Here is a 20,377-nt window from a genome sequence, read left to right on the forward strand (position 1 = left end):
CTGTAGAACTTGGCGGCACTGGTGCTACCACTCTCAAATGTTAGTCTGGAGCCCTGTTATGGGGGCTTTGGAGGTGCACAACTAAACCGAACCATCCTGATACATATTCCTCTCTAAAAGCTCAACACATTCATACTCCACCACAGAATGGTTTCAGCTTGGCTGTGATAATTGGCTAAAATGCAGCTGAAACATACCGATAGTGGTTTGAAAGCCTAACCGGTGATTCCAGAGCTTTGTTAAACGGAGTGCTGATGTCTTTCACACAAGGCAGAGGTGCTTCTGTGATGTGGTAATGAGTGACTCTTTTGGATTGGCACACTGCGTCTAAACATCAGCATCAGTTCAGAGTCAAATGGCACAGCATCTGTATACTGCAATTAGAACCTGCAGGTGGGGCGCGGTGCTGTTCTGAACTGCCAGTCCACAGCTGGACATGCGGTACAGTGGTCTTTTTTAAATGTGTCCCATAAGATGGCCCAGCTCACAAAATGCCAAGCCTATATTGAACATCATCATAATGGTCATTAGCTCCAATTAGATGAGAGCTGTGCCAAGTATAGAGTGCTAAAAAAAGGTTAGCCGTGCATTTTTAATTTGTTATAGCCTACCAATTATTAAAGACTCCATGAAACGGAATGAGGAGTCAAGTTTTCCTGTGTTGACATTTTTCCTGTTGAAACAGGATGTTTGGGGGGTGGCATTTCAAAGGACTCACTTTTGATTATGTAGTTTATTTTTTATTTAGCCAATAGCCTTTAGTTTATGTTACAACCCACCAAAACTACACTTCACAGCTTTGTACCATGGACATGAATGAATAAAATCCAATGACTTTCAACAGTATTATTGTATGCAAAATTAGTACATTGAATGCAAGATGAGTCATCAGTATTTTTGGTCTGTTTTGCCAGAAGAGTAAGACTTAAAATTTTTAATCTGTTAATTTTGTTCACTTTTGGGAGTACACCATCATATACAGTTGTGCTCAAAAGTTTGCATACCCTGGCAGAAATTGTGACATTTTGGCATTGATTTTGAAAATATGACTGATCATGGTCTTTTATTTAAGGATAGTGATCATATGAAGCCATTTATTATCACATAGTTGTTTAGCTCCTTTTTAAATCATAATGATAACAGAAATCACCCAAATGGCCCTGATCAAAAGTTTACATACCCTTGAATGTTTGGCCTTGTTACAGACACACAAGGTGACACACACTGGTTTAAAGGGCAATTAAAGGTTAATTTCCCACACCTGTGGCTTTTTAAATTGCAATTAGTGTCTGTGTATAAATAGTCAATGAGTTTGTTAGCTCTCATGTGGATGCACTGAGCAGGCTAGATATTGAGCCATGGGGAGCAGAAAAGAACTGTCAAAAGACCTGCGTAACAAGGTAAATGGAACTTTATAAAGATGGAAAAGGATATAAAAAGATATCCAAAGCCTTGAAAATGCCAGTCAGTACTGTTCAGTCACTTATTAAGAAGTGGAAATTTGGGGATCTCTTGATACCAAGCCAAAGTCAGGTAGATCAAGAAAGATTTCAGCCACAACTGCCAGAAGAATTGTTCGAGAAAAACCCACAGGTAACCTCAGGAGAAATACAGGCTACTCTGGAAAAAGACGGTGTGGTTGTTTCAAGGAGCACAATACGACGATACTTGAACAAAAATGAGCTGCATGGTCGAGTTGCCAGAAAGAAGCCTTTACTGCGCCAATACCACAAAAAAGCGCGGTTACAATATGCCCGACAACACCTTGACACGCCTCACAGCTTCTGGCACACTGTATTTTGGAGTGACGAGACCAAAATAGAGCTTTATGGTCACAACCATAAGTGCTATGTTTGGAGAGGGGTCAACAAGGCCTATAGTGAAAAGAATACCATCCCCACTGTGAAGCATGGTGGTGGCTCACTGATGTTTTGGGGGTGTGTGAGCACTAAAGGCATGGGGAATCTTGTGAAAATTGATGGCAAGATGAATGCAGCATGTTATCAGAAAATACTAGCAGATAATTTGCATTCTTCTGTATGAAAGCTGCGCATAGGATGCTCTTGGACTTTCCAGCACGACAATGACCCTAAGCACAAGGCCAAGTTGACCCTGCAGTGGTTACAGCAGAAAAAGGTGAAGGTTCTGGAGTGGCCATCACAGTATCCTGACCTTAATATCATCGAGCCACTCTGGGGAGATCTCAAACATGCGGTTCATGCAAGGCGACCAAAGACTTTGCATGACCTGGAGGCATTTTTCTAAGACGAATGGGCAGCTATACCACCTGCAAGAATTTGGGGCCTCATAGACAACTATTACAAAAGACTGCACGCTGTCATTGATGTTAAAGGGGGCAATACACAGTATTAAAAACTAAAGGTATGCAGACTTTTGAACAGGAGTCATTTCATTTTTTTCTTTGTTGCCATGTTTTGTTTTATGATTGTGCCATTCTGTTATAACCTACAGTTGAATATGAATCCCATAAGAAATAAAAGAAATGTGTTTTGCCTGCTCACTCATGTTTTCTTTAAAAATGGTACATATATTACCGATTCTCCAAGAGTATGTAAACTTTTGAGCACAACTGTAGATTAGAGGTGTGAAACTTCACTGGCCTTACGATTCGATTACGAATCAAAGGGTAACAATTTCGATTACATCACGATGCAACTTGTCCGCCAGTTTTTCTCTCAATACAAACTTTGTATTTTCCCTTTCAGCCACATTACATAAAAATACAATTAAGTTAACTGATTTTAACAAAAATATTTTTTGTATATTTAAAGCATTCTTCATAATTTTTATTTAATCATTTACATTTAATAGTATTAATTTATTAATTTAGAATTAATCGCTCCCTAGCGTATAACTACAACAATCGGTTGCTGGTCCAGGATGGCTACGTGAGATATCTGCTTCTGTGAGTGTGTAGATGTCGGCTTCTCCTTTCCACACCAAAGGTGATTGTTAAGCGACACAAATAGCACGGTTGCTGCTTAAGAAATCAATCAACCATCTTGTATGTGTACTGTTCCGACGGGCGAGGGACCAGTAATGAGCAACAGCCAAAGAAATAGATAGCGCAAGAGGAGAGGAAAGGCACTGGGAAGCAGGAGACAAAAAATAATTTGAAAATAAAAACATCACCCCGTTTCCTGAACCACTGTCTCATCATTATTTTCAGCTTTTTTTTCCCCGTTTTGACCTTTAGGATGGGAAATAGGTTCTCCTGTTTCACCATTCGACCAGGGAAGGGGGGGCTTGGTCGTTTCACCATCCAATCGGGGTGGGGGGCATCCGAAGTTTCTGGGGCTACAAGGAAAATATAGAGGGGCAATGCTAAACCCCCCCTTAGACCCAGCCATGGTTTGTGGTTTATTATGTTCAGTATGTCCCAGTTCTTGCTGATAAAACGACAAGCTGGTCATTAGTTGAGAGGATATGAACATTTGTATAAATGAGGACTGTGTTATGTAGAGACTGTTGAAACAGATGTGACAGCCTATTCTGACACCATCTTTTTCTTCATCTCTCAGGTGCCAGTACTGCGGCCTATGGATCTCATGGTTGAGGCCACACCTCGGAGAGTGTTTTCCAATGCACACACGTACCACATCAACTCTATCTCTGTCAACAGCGACTACGAGACCTTCATGTCCACAGATGACCTGAGGATCAATCTGTGGAACCTAGAGATCACCAACAGAAGCTTCAGTATCCTTTGACCCCAAAAAAGGTCACAGAAACTCAGACCATACTTGTTTTGGGAAGGACAGTTCAAGAGTCAATACAGAGTCCATTCCAATGGCTTAAAGGCCCTGTGAAATGGTTTGCCGAACATTGCGTTGACATTCAGTATATCATATTGAAAGCGTAGGTTGGGGTAGAACATAAAGGAGGGCTTGAACTTTTTCTAAACAGCTAATAACCTTTAGTTTAAGATACTTTGCCAAACCTCGATTTGTTTCTTGCGATTGCTGTTGGAGGGTGATATTAGGGTAAGGGACATTTCATTCTAAAATGCATTTTATTGGATTCAAAATTGACAAGTCATCAATAGTTTCTGATCATTTTTACAAAAACGAAAGACTGTACATTTTAAATGCATATTTCTGCTAGACGTTTATGCCAACTTTTAGAAGTATACCTTAGTACTTCCTCCTACATCCTGTTAGGAGAACTGTACCTTAGCATATCTAAGGCCTCAAAGCTATCAGACTTAAACTGAAAGCCACAAAACTCATATGTTGATTTCTTGTTGTCTTTAAAATTGTAAAACACTGAAATGCTACTTCATTTGTGAAACTGTTGTCCTCCTAAATAGGTATTTTTCCCCATTTGTCATTAATGATTCTTATTAATGATCTATTGCTTGTTGAGGAGCTTTCCTGAGCTGTTTTTCCTCAGACATTGTAGATATAAAGCCAGTAAACATGGAGGAACTGACAGAGGTGATAACAGCGGCAGAGTTTCACCCTCACCAGTGCAACACCTTCGTCTACAGTAGCAGTAAAGGCTCCATACGTCTGTGTGACATGAGGGCCTCAGCACTCTGTGACAACCATTCAAAATGTGAGTCTTTTAGATACAGACATCACCTGTAAATCAGCTCGAAAACGTGCATGCGCATTAGCTCTACAAACAGGGAAAATTATGTTTTTTAGTGTAATATGAGGTAAAGAAGCACAATTTATGATATCAGTTTTGTCAGATTTTACTGCTGATTTAAAATATGTTCTTTGATCATAAATCTTGACCAACCGTTATTGAAATTTTGGTGTTCCCCCATTCAAGTAGAGAGGAGCTGCACTGGCATGACTGGAAATAGCCACCCGAGAGTGTTCCAAAGATGGCCGACAGTGAACTGACTTGTTAGAAAGACTTTGGATAAACCTAAATGAGACAATTGTTGACATAAAGAAAATGTCAAATTAATGTGGACAGAGTTTACATGGATCACACCCTGTCTACACCGGATGCGAGCGATGTGTCACATCGCACAAGCTTATCTTTCCCATTATTATCAATGACGCTGTCTACACTGGAAGGGTTCTTTGCGGCATGTCGTGCAGAGCTGCCAGTAAATAGATACACTTTTCTAATGCTAATGCATTGCAGAGCTACTCCAGCCACTTTATTATCCCGTTTGTCTGAAATAAAATGATTTTACTTACCAAATATCATACATGTGAATCTTTTTTACCATTAATTTTTTTTGTTTTGTTACCTATTTAAATAAATCCTGACTGTTGCATTAAGGCCAGCTCGTGATGTTTCTGGTCTCTAGTCTAGTAATTTAAATACTTTTTGTTTTTAACCACATGTATACACAATTTTAGCAACAATAACATCTCAATAATAATTCTATAATAAGTAAATGTTTATAGTGGATTTCCACTGAAAATAAAGTATGATACTGGTTATTCACTGATTTAACCATTAAAAAGCCTACTCGAGCTCACAGCTGATTGGTCCGTGCTGTCTGCACATCGATTAGTCTGTGTTCATTTAAACTCTTTCAGTGTAGAGAGCATCAAGCCGTTGTGTTGCATCATGTCAATGGACGCGTCCGTTGTAGACAGGGTGTTAATGTGTATAGTTAAAAGGCATAGTTCAACCAAAAATTTTATATTCTCTCATCATTTACTCACCCTCATGCCATCCCAGATGTGTTTGACTTTCTTTCTTCTGCAGAACACAAACAAAGATTTTTATAAGAATTTCTCAGCTCTGTAGGTCCATACAGTGCAAGAGAATGGTGACCAGAACTTTGAACAGAGACTATTTAGCAGAGACGGACCACTCTTATTAATATGAATGGGAGAAATTGGAAAGCCCAACGGTCAATGGATATAGAAAGGAAGTCCCGCCTTACAGGAAAAAGAACCAATCACCTTTTAGATACAGATATCGCCTGTCAATCAACTCGAGAACGTGCATGCGCTTTAGCTATACAAGCTGGAAAAGTTGCATTTTTAGCATAATATGAGGTAAAGCAGCACAATTTATGATTCCAGTTTTGTCAAATTTTATTGCTGATTTGAAATATGTTCTTTGATCATAATCTTGACCAACCGTTGTTGAGATTTTGGTCTTTCTCCATTCAAGTAGATAGGAGCTGCACTGACATGACTGGAAATAGCCACCCGAGAATGTTCCAAAGATGGCCAACAGTGGACTGACTTGCCAGAAAGACTTTGCTTTGAAGGTCCAAAAGAGACATAAAGGCAGTATATAAGTAATCTATAAAACTCCAGTGGTTTAATCCATGTCTTCTGATGCGATATGATTGGTGTGGATGAAAAACAGATCAATATTTAAGTCATTTTTTCCTGAAAATCTACACTTTCACATTCTGGTGTGGAAGTGACTTTCACTTTCACATTCAGCCACCTACTGGTTGGGGCTTGTCAAAAGTGGAGATTGATAGTAAAAAAGAAATTAAATATTGATCTGTTTCTTACCCACACCTATCATATGAATTCAAAAGTTCAGAAGAGATGGATTTAACAACTGGAGTCGTATGGATTACTTTTATGCTGCCTTTAGGTCCTTTTTGAACCTTCTGATTTCTTGTCACCATTCACTTGCATTGTGACTGCCAACAGAGCTGAGATATTCTTCAAAAAATCTAATAAATAAAAAGTCAAACACATCTAGGATGGCATGAAGGTGAGTAAATGAGAGAATTTTCCTTTTTAGGTGAACTATCCCTTTAATTCTGTCATGGACAAATTTTTATATTTTGTATTGTTGAGTTTGTATTGAATCTCTGACTTTGATGACTAATGTTTTGAGCTCTTCTCTGAAACTCTAGAGAAGACACATTTGAGATTATTAGGGTATTATTCTCAGGAGAAACATCAGAGTTAAATCTCCACTTGCTCTCCATTTAAATTAATTGCTGTCTAGGAGAAACAATTAAAATATTAAATAGATCTTTGAAATTTTTCCCTGTAGGTCGCTGCAGCTTTACTGTGATAACTAGCTGAAATTGCAGCTCAAATGTTTAATATATCAGTGCCTGGAGAATCATTAAACTAATAAACTAATACTAAACTTGTAGAAACATCAAACTAGATTATTTGAAAATGCCTTGACATTAATATCCTATCTTTTCTCACTTTCATTTTGTAATTTTCCTCATTTCATTTAGAATTTTGGGTGGTGCTTGCCAATACAAAACTCATTGCCACAATGAGAGTGTTGCTATGCGGTTGCCAAGGCATTATGAGGGGCTAACAGTGTGTTACTATGTGGTTGCTGGGGTGTCCTGTGTGGATGCTAAGGCACCTAGATGCTAAGGGTGCTTGGTGACTGCCAGTGTGTTATTGGTTCCACTCGCCCAAGTAAAATGAGCCCACTCCTCTCCATGATATTCTAGTCCCTAAATATGACTGAGGTTCAATAAAGTCTTGTATTTTTAGTCTGTTTTCTCATCTGTCAGACAAAAAATCAAATTGCTTAGAAAGGTAATAGCACACCTAATCTTAACAAGCCACATGATTTTAGGTGTCATTCTTGTCTTTTGCTCAAACAGTGAAGGATAAATTATGCTCTGAATTGTAATACTTGTGAGTTATGGGTTTGTTTAAGTCCCTAACCCTAAGTATAAGCAATTGTAATAGTGATGCTTACGTTAGCTTCACTGAGGTGTTTAACATAGTGTGGAATGAGACATGAGTACCAACCTCTATTGTAACATGACAAATGCATGGGGCAATACAGCTCCCTTTCCAGAACTCAGTTGTCATCTCTAGAGAGCACAGCTGAGTATGTGTGCCATGACAGGGATTAGCCTCTCTTTCACCTAGGGCGAGGGTGGTGGAGGTGGGGATTATGCAAATTTTTAATATGATTGTGTCTCCTTTGGCTTAACTGGCTAATTTCATTTGGGGATTGGACACAATGCAGGACGATGAACCTATACTGCCTGTATACAGTGGCATTCCCTTTGGCTACACCTGGCTGAATTGATAACCACAAATTGACACATTTACATTTCTAAAGTAGCAGGAGCTTGGGTCTCTTCTGCTGCCTCTTTTTAAGATGGGAGGCATCCATGTGCATTTCATGATGAAACTGAATACATTGACATTTAAAATAATAGTTTACCCAAAAATGAAATTTTTGTTATTATTTACTCACCCTTCTGTCATTCCAAACCCATATGCTGCTATTTTTTCAGTGGATCACAAAACTTTTGAAAATAATTTTTTTGCAGCTCTTGCCATACAACAACAGTTCATAGTGACCAGTAAAAAAATTATGCACTACATTCCAAAGTCGAGTTGACTACATTCATGGTGGTTGTATGAGGGTATTTTGTCCATCAGCAAGAACTATTTGTTGTATGGCAAGAGCCATTAACTTTTGTTCTTCAAAAATTCCTCCTTGTGTTCCATGAAAAAAATAACAGCATTTGGGCTTGTAATGAAATTGGGGTGAGTAAACAATTACTGAATTTTTATTTTTGTCTGTGTGCTTCATGATCAGATTGAATGCATTGACATTTAAGCTTGGAATAAAAATTGATGCTTGAGGGGAGATAGCCTCGCCTATAGTTTTCTTACCGCTGAAAGAATTTGGTAATTTCCTTGGTTTTACCATCATGTGCACTGGTCCATGCGCTCACATCCTGTTGAATAGAACATTTACATTCTGCTGCTGAATTTTAAACATGGTCAGATTTGCTGGAGGGGGAACAGTGAGCGCTTCGGATTAAGCTGCATTGGTTAGTATCTCCAGCACCACACTGCTCTAAATTATACACACATCTGTCCATTTCTTCCTGCTACATGAGCTCACAGCAGGCAGATGTGCCAGTTTGCCTCAGGAAATACTTCCTCAATGTCTTCCCTATCACATAGTGTGTGTGTGTGTGTGTGTGTGCATGTGTTTCAGTTTGAGTGCAGATATGTCTATCGGTCCTTCCACCCACACTAATAAATCATCCAGGCATCCTCGAGAATATTCAAAAAAATCTCCAATGTTAGGCGGGGTAGGTTAACCAAACCCAGCAGGGCTTCAAGAAGTGATGGCCCCAGGCTTAGGGCCATCACTCCTCACAACACTCCCCAGAGGACTCATTAGCCCCCAGTGAATGACATCCAGCAGGACTGCAGGTGGGGAGGCACACAATGTGACATAGCATGCTTATGACAAACACCTGCAGTTCAGCAGATCCCAAACATACATTGATCAGTCTCCTCCCCCTCTGCCATTGATTTTTCATCCACTGCGGAGATGCCTGCCGACACATCTGAGGCTAATCCATGACTGAGACAACTAACAGTGAGCGGATAATCGATATATGATGATAAATATCTGTTTCTCTGCTGCGACAGGTGTATTATTTCCCTGGCGAGTGGGGCGCATTTGATACATGTTGGGAAGTACACAGTGAAACTGCTTCAGAGAAACTTTCTTTGAAAGTGCCAGTTGCTTGATATTCTGAACATGAAATGGCATTCCATTGTACTTCCGTAATGTGATGCATTTCCGATTCCGATATTAAACAAGAAATGTAGTGCGGAACTTGGATCATGAAAAGTGTACAGTATGTTTCTTACAAGAAAGGAGCTGAGTGGCTGGAGTTTTTTAACAATTACATTGTATATATAATTAATTATTTAAATATTTATTTAATTATTTAATTTTGAGTGATGCCAGCTGAAAAGGAAAGTTGTTTCGGAGGCTGACCAAATTATTTTGATGAAAAATTATGAAGACAAACATTTTCTTCTTTGGAATAACTTGCACCAATGAATTTTCACAATAAGACCAAGAGCATGTATTAAGAAAATAATAAGGGTCAAGTTTTCATGTTGACCAAGGGCACATTCAAGTCATGTTGGAATTACTGTAATTTTGAAATTCCTACTTGTAAAAACTGTTCACGTCTACACCGATCAGCCACAACATTAAAACCACCTGCCTAAAATTGTGTAGGTCCCCCCCGTGCCACCAAAACAGCGCCAACCCCCATCTCAGAATAGCACTCAGAGATGATATTCTTCTCACCACAATTGTACAGAGTGGTTATCTGAGTTACAGTAGACTTTGTCAGTTCGCACCAGTCTGACCATTCTCTGTTGAATTCTCTCATCAACAAGGCATTTCCATCCACAGAACTGCCGCTCACTGGATGTTTTTTGTTTTTGGCACCATTCGGAGTAAATTCTAGAGACTGTTATGTGTGAAAATCCCAGGAGATCAGCAGTTACAGAAATACTCATATCAACCCGTCTGGCACCAACAATCATGCCACGGTCCAAATCACTGAGATCACATTTTTTTCCCCATGCTGATGGTTGATTTGAACATTAACTGAAGCTCCTGATGATTTTATGCACTGCACTGCTGCCACACAATTGGCTGATTAGATAATCGCATGGATTATTGCTGGTGCCAGACGGGCTGGTTTGAGTATTTCTGTAACTGCTAATAATTCTGACAAGACATTAATGCAGCATAATGTCTGAAACTCAAATGTGAAACTTTCTATGTAGTTAACATGTCTTCTTTGCTTGATTTCTTTTTATGCATATCTAGTTTTTGAGGAGCCAGAAGATCCAAGCAATCGTTCTTTTTTCTCTGAAATCATCTCCTCCATCTCTGACCTGAAGTTCAGCCACAGTGGGCGGTACCTGATGACACGTGACTACCTGACGGTGAAGGTCTGGGATCTCAACATGGAGAGCAAACCATTGGAGACCTATCAGGTAAAGCACTGGGTGATTTCACCGTAAACCTAGAGAACCTGAATTTAACACTGCATTGAAGACTATTGAGAACTGTTTGAAGTCCCCATGTAATCAAAATCAAACATTTTGTGACTTTTAGTCCATGTCTCTTAGCTTTGAGACTATCTATAGGAAAAACAATTTGCGAATAAAGCAGCATTTTCATCCCATGTGTTTAGAAAAATAAAAAAGTCACTAAATTGGCCCAAAACAGAAATAAAAACATGGCTGGGCCTAAGGGGGGGCATTGCCTCCCTAGATTTTCCTTGTATCACACCACCCACCCCCCGACCAACACTGAAAAAATGATCAAGGGGGACCAACCCAAGCAAAATTTTTAAGGAGTAGCACCCCCTGGTCTGACAAAGAGATAAACAGTTGCCCACCCTAAGAATCATTATGCATATATCTTCTTGTCGAATAAAAAATGTATCCACCTCAAGTATATGTTTTTATATGGATTTTGAAAAAAAAAATTTGCATCTTGGTTTTTCCATCCAGTATTTAAGCGACATCCCTAAAAACGCATAAAAACACATGGCTGGAAACCCAGTTTATGAGAATGTCTTCTGCTCATACATAATAAATACCACCTACCTCCAACTAGCAATAGCAAGAATCAAATCATGGTTCATCTTGTGTCTTTTGCTGTGCTAACGATTGTACTTAATTCCAACTATCAATTAGTTGGAAAGAAAGTAGCTGGGAATTTTTTCCATTTTGAAATCTTCAATGCTTTCATCTACAGTATTAGCTTTAAAGTGCTTAAAGCTAGGTTGTGAAATGTAAAGGCTACGTTAAAAAAAAGGTATGAGCTTTTCAAGATGATCCACGTACACTTCCTGTTTCAATAGGAAATATGTTGACACAGAAAAGAAAACTGTGCTCGACAAATCATTTTATGAGGTCTTTAAAATTCTGCACTCTCTAAAATGGGTATTTCACTCTTTTGATGTCATAAAGACTTTTTACTGAATTAACACCAGTTTTATCCACCAGGTGCACGATTACTTACGAAGTAAGCTCTGCTCGCTGTATGAGAATGATTGCATCTTCGACAAATTTGAATGTGTTTGGAATGGATCAGACAGGTCAGAGTTTTTACTTTTACATCAACTAATGATACAAGATGTAGATATAAGCTTCTGTTGAGATCTTATTGAATATTGTGGTTCCATTTCCAGTGTGATCATGACTGGTTCTTACAACAACTTCTTCCGAATGTTTGACCGCAATACGAAGCGTGACGTGACACTGGAGGCATCTCGGGAGAACAGCAAGCCTCGGGCAATTCTGAAACCCCGCAAGGTGTGTGTGGGTGGCAAACGCCGCAAAGACGAGATCAGTGTGGACAGCCTGGACTTCAGCAAGAAAATTCTCCACACCGCCTGGCATCCGTCCGAGAACATCATTGCAGTGGCAGCAACCAATAACCTTTACATATTCCAGGATAAGGTCAACTAGCACAACTTTGCCGCCTCCACACACAGATGAAGAGAAAGAGATCGTTGTAGCCACCCTGTCGAAAACTGCAGCATGTATTGTGCTGGTTTTGTTCTGAATGGAAGGAAGTTAGCTATGATGGAGGGAGAAGTATGGACAAATGTAGGACTTCTAATCCTGAATGAAATGGCCATGTTGTATATGGATATTGAGTGAACGAGGAGCGACATACCCTGCACAATCCATCTTCATTTACATTTCCTCGAGCTCTTCCTTAAAACTGTTTATTTATTGTATTTATTCAATTATCTGTTGGAGGGAATTAAGTGACTCTAAATTAGTGAGTTGTCAATGACATGAAGTTTAGCATCTTTAATAAAGCAAAATTCAAACTGCGAACTGTGCACAGGAGTTGACTCTTGGTCTATTTTTTCACGGACTCTTTCATCAACATCCTGGCATCAGAAACAGAGGGGTGCCTTTTTAACAAATACAATGGATGTTAATTTTCTTCAGAACACAATGCAGAAGTTTCAGACTGGTCTGTAATAAAGTATGAATGTGACTCTATGTTGACTGTGTATTGTGAGACTATTGATCACAACACAAACAATCTATTAAATTAATCAACAGTCCCTAGCGACCTGACTGCTCCTCTTGAAAGAAGCGCTGACGTAAAAGTCAATCCTATTGGTCAAAAAGTAATTTCATGTTGTGTCCTTTTTAGTCCTCTTGTTTTGTTTTAAACATAAATAAGCTGTGGTGCCTTCTTTTCGTATGTGGGTGCTGGGGGGTGGGATGAGAGGGATTCGGAAGGGTGGTATACAGTATTGGGTCATAAAGTGTGAATGTTTATACAAGAAATGTGAAGAAAAGCTTTGTGTAAGAAGGGGGAAGAATTGCAGTGATATGGGTTTTGGGAACACAGAATTGAAGTACTTGAATAATGCATTCTAGTCTCCATGTTAACTCAGTGTGCTCATGACTTTACGGTAAAACCTATTTGTTTGTTTTTAATTCTTCAAGTGCAGTACCAGGTGAACAGTATTAATGCATGCAAGATGCCATCTAATATGCCAATGGAACCTGTATAAGCATCAGATGCCATCTATTTTCTTTCAAAACAAACCTGTTTCGTTCCACTGCATCTGTCTGAGACTGTTATATTGTCCTCATTCATGATGTCACTTTGACCTGAGGATGACAGGAATGCCGGTATCATGATGTAGCCTATACATGACGTGAAGGTGAAATGATATCAGGGAATTTTAATATGTAAACATAAACTAGTAATGTTGTCTTCTGAAAACAATTCCGTTGTAAACTTCTTGATGAAATTTTTATAGCTCAGAATGTATTGACATGCAATGATTTGCCATGCAGTCTTTATGCTTAATGGAATTCGTTGAAATAAAAATAAACGAAAAAGAAGTTGAAGTAAAACACATCTTGTCTGTTTCTTGCCCTTCGGTTTGCCTTAGTTAGCTGTAGCGGGAGTGAAACAATGGCGCCCTCTCGTGACAACTCAAGGACACGCTTCAATGTTTTATATTTCGTTGACAGGGAAGGAAAGCTGTTTCTTTGCTCATGCTTTTGTTGTAGTCTTTCAGTAAATCACCTTATATCGTATTTGGTTATCATGACAATGGCGTCACTCACGCGCTTGCCGCTCTCTCGTCCTGTCAGCCAGCGCGAGAGAAATGCCCCAAAATCTCCCAGTTAAGTCCTGAGGCTTGTTATTACAGCCACTGTAAAGCAAAAACACAGGTAAAGTTATGTGAATACTGATGAATTTGATGTTAGCGTTGGTAGCGTTTTTGTTGTAACGGTCTAGCCCCTCAAACACCATTATAAATGACTAAAGATAATATACTAGACTACAAAAAGATTTGATCCCTTTACATTCACTCAAAAAATAATTTTAAGATTTACGCATTTCAATTACATTACAAAATTCAATTGAATTGAGTAACCTTTAGCCAAATAAAATAAAAACCTAGTCATTTTAAGTTTAATTGATTGAATTTTGTTATGAAAGTGAAATTTGTAAATCCTAAAAATAGGCAAAAATATTTTTTTAGTGATATGGCACCCTTCAGCCTCTCTTCATTCTTCTCCCTTCTTTTCTTTTTCTTAATTTTTCCTTCCCATTTACTCTCTTTCTTCCCTGCAATGGATAGTGAAATTCGTGTTTTATTACTATTATATTGAATGGGTCCACATAACAAGAGAATTAGCAAACAAGCCATCTTAAAACAATACATTTGCCTAAACTAATTCAACTTTTACACTTTTAAACACTTAGGGTTAGGAATTAAGTTTACTAAAGTAAACTACCTTTATGGTTGATAAAAATATAAATATAATTGTTTTACTATTATTTTATGTGAAAATATAGCACACAGCCTACTAGTATATACAGTAGGCTATAGCCTGCTATTATTTCAAAATTATCACAAACAGTCCATCATATTTTGCTATTTTAGAACCTTAATATGATTTGCAATCATCAATATGACTGTCACAGTTTTTTTCCACCTAAGCACCAGAGATTTTGCACGAACTATAAACATAAAGCATCACTTTCCAATGTTTGACAGCTTGTATTAAATGTAGTTCTCTTAATGTTTCTGCTCCTTTTATAGGCCACGAACATTCCAAATCAACATTCTACATTGTGACTCAATAACTGATTGTTTAGTCAAAGTTCTATTTCAGAGTACAACTCTTTTGTGTGTTCAACAGCTAATATAAACCTGACTGTTCTGGTCCTGGATGCTGAATGGTCAACAGCTGTGCTTTATTCATGCTAAAGCCACGGTGCGAATTACCGGGGTCTGCCGGAAAGAACCGGTTTATTTTTTTTTTAAAGATGCTTTTCAATGTTTCGTCAGATGAACAATCAACACCAGTTTAAACATTTCCCCTACAGAGCTACTTTGAATAAGGTCTGTTTGGGCAGTTGACATGTCATGTCACAGGCAGTGTCCTGCAGTAAGACTAGTGCTGGACGGATTACTTGTGAATTGTAATCAGGTACTGATTACAAATTACATGACATAAAATACAATCAGTAACGTAATCTCGTAGATTACATTTTTGGGGTTATCTAATCCGATTAATTTTGGATTAATTTCAACCGAATTCTGCATGGTTTAATCGTTTGAGTGGTGCTTATGTCCACAAATTCAGATAAATGATTGCAAATGTAAAAATATGAAGAAGTTTTCATATTTTCCCCCATGATGCTGATGGCGGTCTAGGCCCTCCATCAATGACAGACTCAAAGACATTTGCGTTTAACAGGCATTCCTTACTGGAGTTTCTAAAATTATGGACAGGTTCCCGGGGCAAGTTAACACAAATGTGGTCATGCAATTTCGCCATTTTACAAATGCCATCCACGTGTAGTAAGAGATCAGACCAGTTATATTTGTGAATCAGCATCACAAAAATATCTCAGTTATCATAACACCAAAAATGCATTCATATACATTTGTGAAGCTGACTACAAAAGCAATTTAAGAAACTAAAAGTAACTTTATGGTGCTAATCCAAATGAATATGAAATGAAGTATATTTGTGCATTTTTATGTGTTTGATGGACAAAACCCTTCCAAAGACATTGCGACACATGATTATATTACACACAGAGTGATAATTCAAATAATAATTGAAAAAATGTGTTTGAGTTGGTTAGATTTGCAATGTAAAATTTCCAAATGCTTCTTTAGATTTGACGTAGAATCCTTCGCAGTTGACAGGATATTAACTTTTGGAAGGCAGAGTTTACATTGCACAGTGATGTTTTTGCCCCACGTCTCCTTAAAAATGAAATTATCTCTATAGATCCAGTGGTTAAATGCTGAGGTAGACCGCTCCATCTTCACCTGACTGGCTAGTAATGAGTATCAGTTCTGAGTGCAATACACACAACCCTACCCCTCTCTTCCGAAAACACTTGAAGTCTTACCGAAAATATATCAGCGGTGTGCTGACTTAGAATAAAAAATGTAAAAGACTGAAAAAAGAGAATGATTAGGATGATTAATAAATTATTAACAATTTACTGCAGTTGCCTTGTTAATATGTAATCATGTAATCTATAAAAACTAACTGTAATCTGATTACAAGTATTTGAAAATGTAATGTAATTCAATTACAGTACTTGATTTTAGTAATCTAGATGACCTGTAATCCGTTACAATCCAGCACTGAGTAAGACCTAGGCTACTATACATCATGTAAACTGTTTTAAACTATATTTTTTCGAATTGTTGTAGATCTTGTATACTGCATGCATTTTTTCTGAACTTTTATTGAGAGACTACATGCAGGGTTCCCAAGGCCATAAAAAAAAAATATATATATATATATATATATATATTTATGAATATTGAATGAGATTTGTGTACAAATAAATAATAACACAAGACAAAAAAAAAAGGTGACAAGGTAGTCTTTTACCCCACATTTGGGGTAAAAAGCCCCCAGGGGGGTTATAGTGATATTGTGTAGATAAAGGAATGTTCCCGGTTCACAAGTTAAGCTCAATTGACAACATTTGTGGCATTACCAACAATTAATTTTGACTTGCCCCTCCTTTTCTTTAAACAAAGCAAAAACCTTGGTTCCAGTGAAGCACCTACAATGGAAGTGAATGGGGACAATTTTTGAACATTAAAATACTCATTGTTTCAACAGTATAGGCACAAGATGCGTGTAAACATGATTTTATGTTCATTTTACAACTTAATTGCCATGACTATGTAGTCAACAAACTCTTAAATGACTAAAAATTACAATTTAAACAACTTTATAGTTCAAATAATACACAAGTTTTAACAGAAGAATTAACGTAAATTGGCCCCATTCACTCCCATTGTAAGTGCCTCACTGTAACCTCGATTTTTGCTCTTTTTAAAGAAAGTTAAGTTAAAAAATTAATTTTTGTGGTAACAAACATTATGCCACAAATGCTGTCGATTGAGCTAAACTTGTACTGAACCAGAATGTTCCTTTAAAGGTGAAAATTTGTCAACTTATGCAGATACTTTTGAGACAGCAAGAAGCATTTTTTGTTACTAATTAAGATGCTTTAAAATATATATATAACACTATAGAAAAAGGACCATTTCCTGTTAATTTCAATCAAATATGACATTTCAGAACATGTCAAGTATTCTAAACAAATGAATCTCCACTGTGATTGGATTACAGTCAATGTAAGCCCACTTTGAACATGATTTTTCCATAACAAATCTATTCCCCCACTTCAGGGCTTTACCCCCTGCAACAATTTAGCCCAAATACAATGCTTTCACTTATTGGACAGTTATGAAAAAATAAATAAATAAATAAAAACTTGATTTCATCACCTTGAACAAAACTGAAAACAAATGAGTGTTTTGCCTCAAAATAAATGTGATAATTTAATGGATTCTCATTAGCTACATAAATGAGCATCATATAGATCAAATACCTTTTGCAGTGCATAGTGAGAAAGGGGTGTTTAGAAAAAGAGCTGTGGTCATTTTTGTTGCTATTTAATGTTTTGAGATCAAATTAAATCAAAAGTGCCTTTTACCCCATATAAGTGGAAATCTTTATTGAAAAAGCTCATGTCCATGTTAATTGTCAGTTTTCAATGAAAACTGGTAACACTTTATATTATATAATTTTATATAACTTTTATTGATAACATTAACAAACATTACAGTACTGTGCATGCATAATAACAGATCATTAGTAAATGTATCATTAAACAGTAAGAACTGTAATTAAACTTCAGTTCATGTCTTGTCTCACAGATTCAGATTTGAATGTACATGAACAACTTATCTGTTAGACATCAGGTCTATATAATCTTTATAACCTTTCCAGTTGGAGGAACAAAGTGTGCTGCTGAGGCAAAAATTCAACTGTGTTCGTAATACTCTCATCAAAATGCATACACTTTCCAAGTCCTTCATATTACCATTTGCAATCATCAGTCCTTTGTCTCCGACAGGAAATAAAGAATCCATAATTTCCAGTGACAATAGAGGAAATAACTCTACTGGAGGCCACAGTGTGTTGCAGTCAGTCAGTGCTTATTACCCCAAATCATTTTAATTAGCCTCAGGAGGATGCGTCGCGACGGGCAAAATGTAACGCCGTGTGTCAGCTGGGGACCGCACCTGTCAATCATAGCACCCCTTATAAAGTCGCTGCGCTGTTGCGCTCGTGACTCTTTGGACACGCGCGCGGTCGAGTCAACAGCAGAGCGCGGGGACGCAACCAATCCAACAAGTGCGCGCAAGTTAGAGAGAGAAAATCTTTCTCTCTGCACATTCGGCATCCATCGATCTCCGTGAAAATGGAGAAATCACCGGGCGTGAACATCAGCGCCGGGAACGGTTCCGTGGACAGGCGCTCGTTTCTGGAGCGAAGCGGATATCAGCACTTGGATCAAGGAGACCTGAGGGTTTTGATTCCGGTGGTCTTGGGAATCATCTGCGTGCTCGGTTTCACCGGGAATGTAACGGCTATGGGAGTCCTGCTCACCAACGCACGTAAAGGGAAGCTGTCCATGATCAACACGCTCATTCTGAACCTGATGCTGGCTGATGGTCTGGTCCTAGCGTTTGCTGTTCCCTTCAAGGCTGCTGCTTATTCCCGTGCCACTTGGACCCTGGGCTTGTTTGTCTGCAAGACCTGCGACTGGTTCTTGCACTCCTGCATGGCTGCCAAGAGCTTTACCGTGGCCATCATGGCCAAAGCTTGCTACAGGTACGTCAGCAACCCTACCAAGCAGGTCACCTTCCGGTTGAAGACCATCCTGGTGGTCCTGCTCCTCTCTTGGCTCCTGGCGTGCGTGGTCCCCATACCACAGTGGCTCTTCGCCACCCTCCAAAGAGAAGCAAACGGAGTGATTTGTGTGCAAACGGTGCCAGCCGATGCCCATGACTTCATGTCTGTGTATGTCAAGGCGTACCCGCTCGTGGCCTATTGCACACCTTTGAGCTTCGCCCTGCTCTACTTCTGGAAGGCGTATGGACGGTGCCAGCACAGGTCCAGCAAGACCCAGAACCTGCGAACGCAGATCCGATCCCGCAAACTGACCCTGATGCTCTTCAGCTTGACCGTGGCCACGGCCACCATGTGGCTCCCACAATGGGTGTCCTGGGTGTGGATGCGGCATGCCCTGGAAACCGAGGGCACCTTCCCTCCAGTCCTTTTCACTCTGTCCGCGCAGCTGCTCATGTTCTCCATCTCTCTGGTCAACCCTCTCATCGTACTGGCCCTGTCTGAGGAGTTTAGGGAGGGCTACATTGGCCTTTGGCGCAGGCTCACCCTCCGCAAGCACCCACCCAAAAGCAAGCCAGGGCCACACACCCCGACCGCCCCGAAGTCTCCCACCCCACGACCTGAAACATCAGCCCACCTGCCTCCACATCAGCCAGGGCAAACAGAGGAGCAAATGGACCAGAGTGAAGAAAAACAGGAGAGCCCAACCAACAAGGATGGAATAGTACTGCAAGACGTAGAGCAGTTTTGGCATGAGAGGGAAACTGGCTCCCAATCGCATGAAAATGACCCTTTGCCATGGGAACATCAGGATCCCAGGGAAGGAAAACAGTAAGACTTTCCTGTCCATGTACAGTGTTAAAATCAATATGAAAGAGAGAAAAAAAACACAGACAAAAGATCAGACCTCACCTGAACTGAGCCCTTTCTGAAATCATTGTGGCTAATCATAAATGATGAGTTATGGTTTGTATTTACTGATTTTATATTGTGCTTTGTCTAATCGTTATGGTTTACTCTCCTTGAAAAGAGAAAAATATGAGTACTTGTATAGAGAAAAGATTTAGCTGTTGTTTTGTATTCTTTTGGTTCAAAATTATGTATCATGTATTATATAATAATTAGAGATATGATTGCTAATAAAAACAGTGTGTGGTGATGTCTTTTGTGCACAGGTCTAACAAGACAATAACAAAACCGAAAAGCTGTGCCTAGCTCTCTCCCGCCAATTGTAATATACATTTATTATATATGAAAATATGCTCCCTTTTTTTTTACAGGGCTGTTCTCCAGGATATTAAGATATAAATGTGTCTGCGGAATACAAAAAAAAATGTGCTTTTGTGTAAAAGCAACCTACAAGTTGTGATCTTTGAAGTCTATGTTATGACTAT

At 38.9% G+C, this 20,377-nt stretch overlaps 2 protein-coding genes across 3 annotated transcripts in view; both read left to right on the plus strand.

The window, feature by feature from the left end:
• Window positions 1-13,632, plus strand: part of LOC127417608 (serine/threonine-protein phosphatase 2A 55 kDa regulatory subunit B beta isoform-like) — a 99,146-nt gene extending 85,514 nt beyond the window's left edge. For both annotated transcript variants that reach the window (XM_051657648.1, XM_051657650.1), the window contains exons 5-9: window positions 3,543-3,720; window positions 4,414-4,578; window positions 10,561-10,730; window positions 11,751-11,842; window positions 11,936-13,632. In XM_051657648.1, the coding sequence (XP_051513608.1) occupies window positions 3,543-3,720; window positions 4,414-4,578; window positions 10,561-10,730; window positions 11,751-11,842; window positions 11,936-12,215 (885 nt within the window). In that variant the 3' untranslated portion in view covers window positions 12,216-13,632. The remainder of the gene's footprint in view (window positions 1-3,542; window positions 3,721-4,413; window positions 4,579-10,560; window positions 10,731-11,750; window positions 11,843-11,935) is intronic.
• Window positions 13,633-18,527: 4,895 nt separating this feature from the next.
• Window positions 18,528-20,272, plus strand: LOC127417610 (G-protein coupled receptor 151-like). Its single transcript, XM_051657652.1, has one exon. It carries the CDS (start codon window positions 18,553-18,555, stop codon window positions 19,816-19,818), a length of 1,266 nt encoding a protein of 421 aa, XP_051513612.1. The 5' UTR covers window positions 18,528-18,552; the 3' UTR covers window positions 19,819-20,272.
• The last annotated feature ends 105 nt before the right edge of the window (window positions 20,273-20,377 follow it).

This window comes from Myxocyprinus asiaticus, chromosome 27, assembly GCF_019703515.2.
Source record: "Myxocyprinus asiaticus isolate MX2 ecotype Aquarium Trade chromosome 27, UBuf_Myxa_2, whole genome shotgun sequence".
NCBI lineage: Eukaryota > Metazoa > Chordata > Actinopteri > Cypriniformes > Catostomidae > Myxocyprinus > Myxocyprinus asiaticus.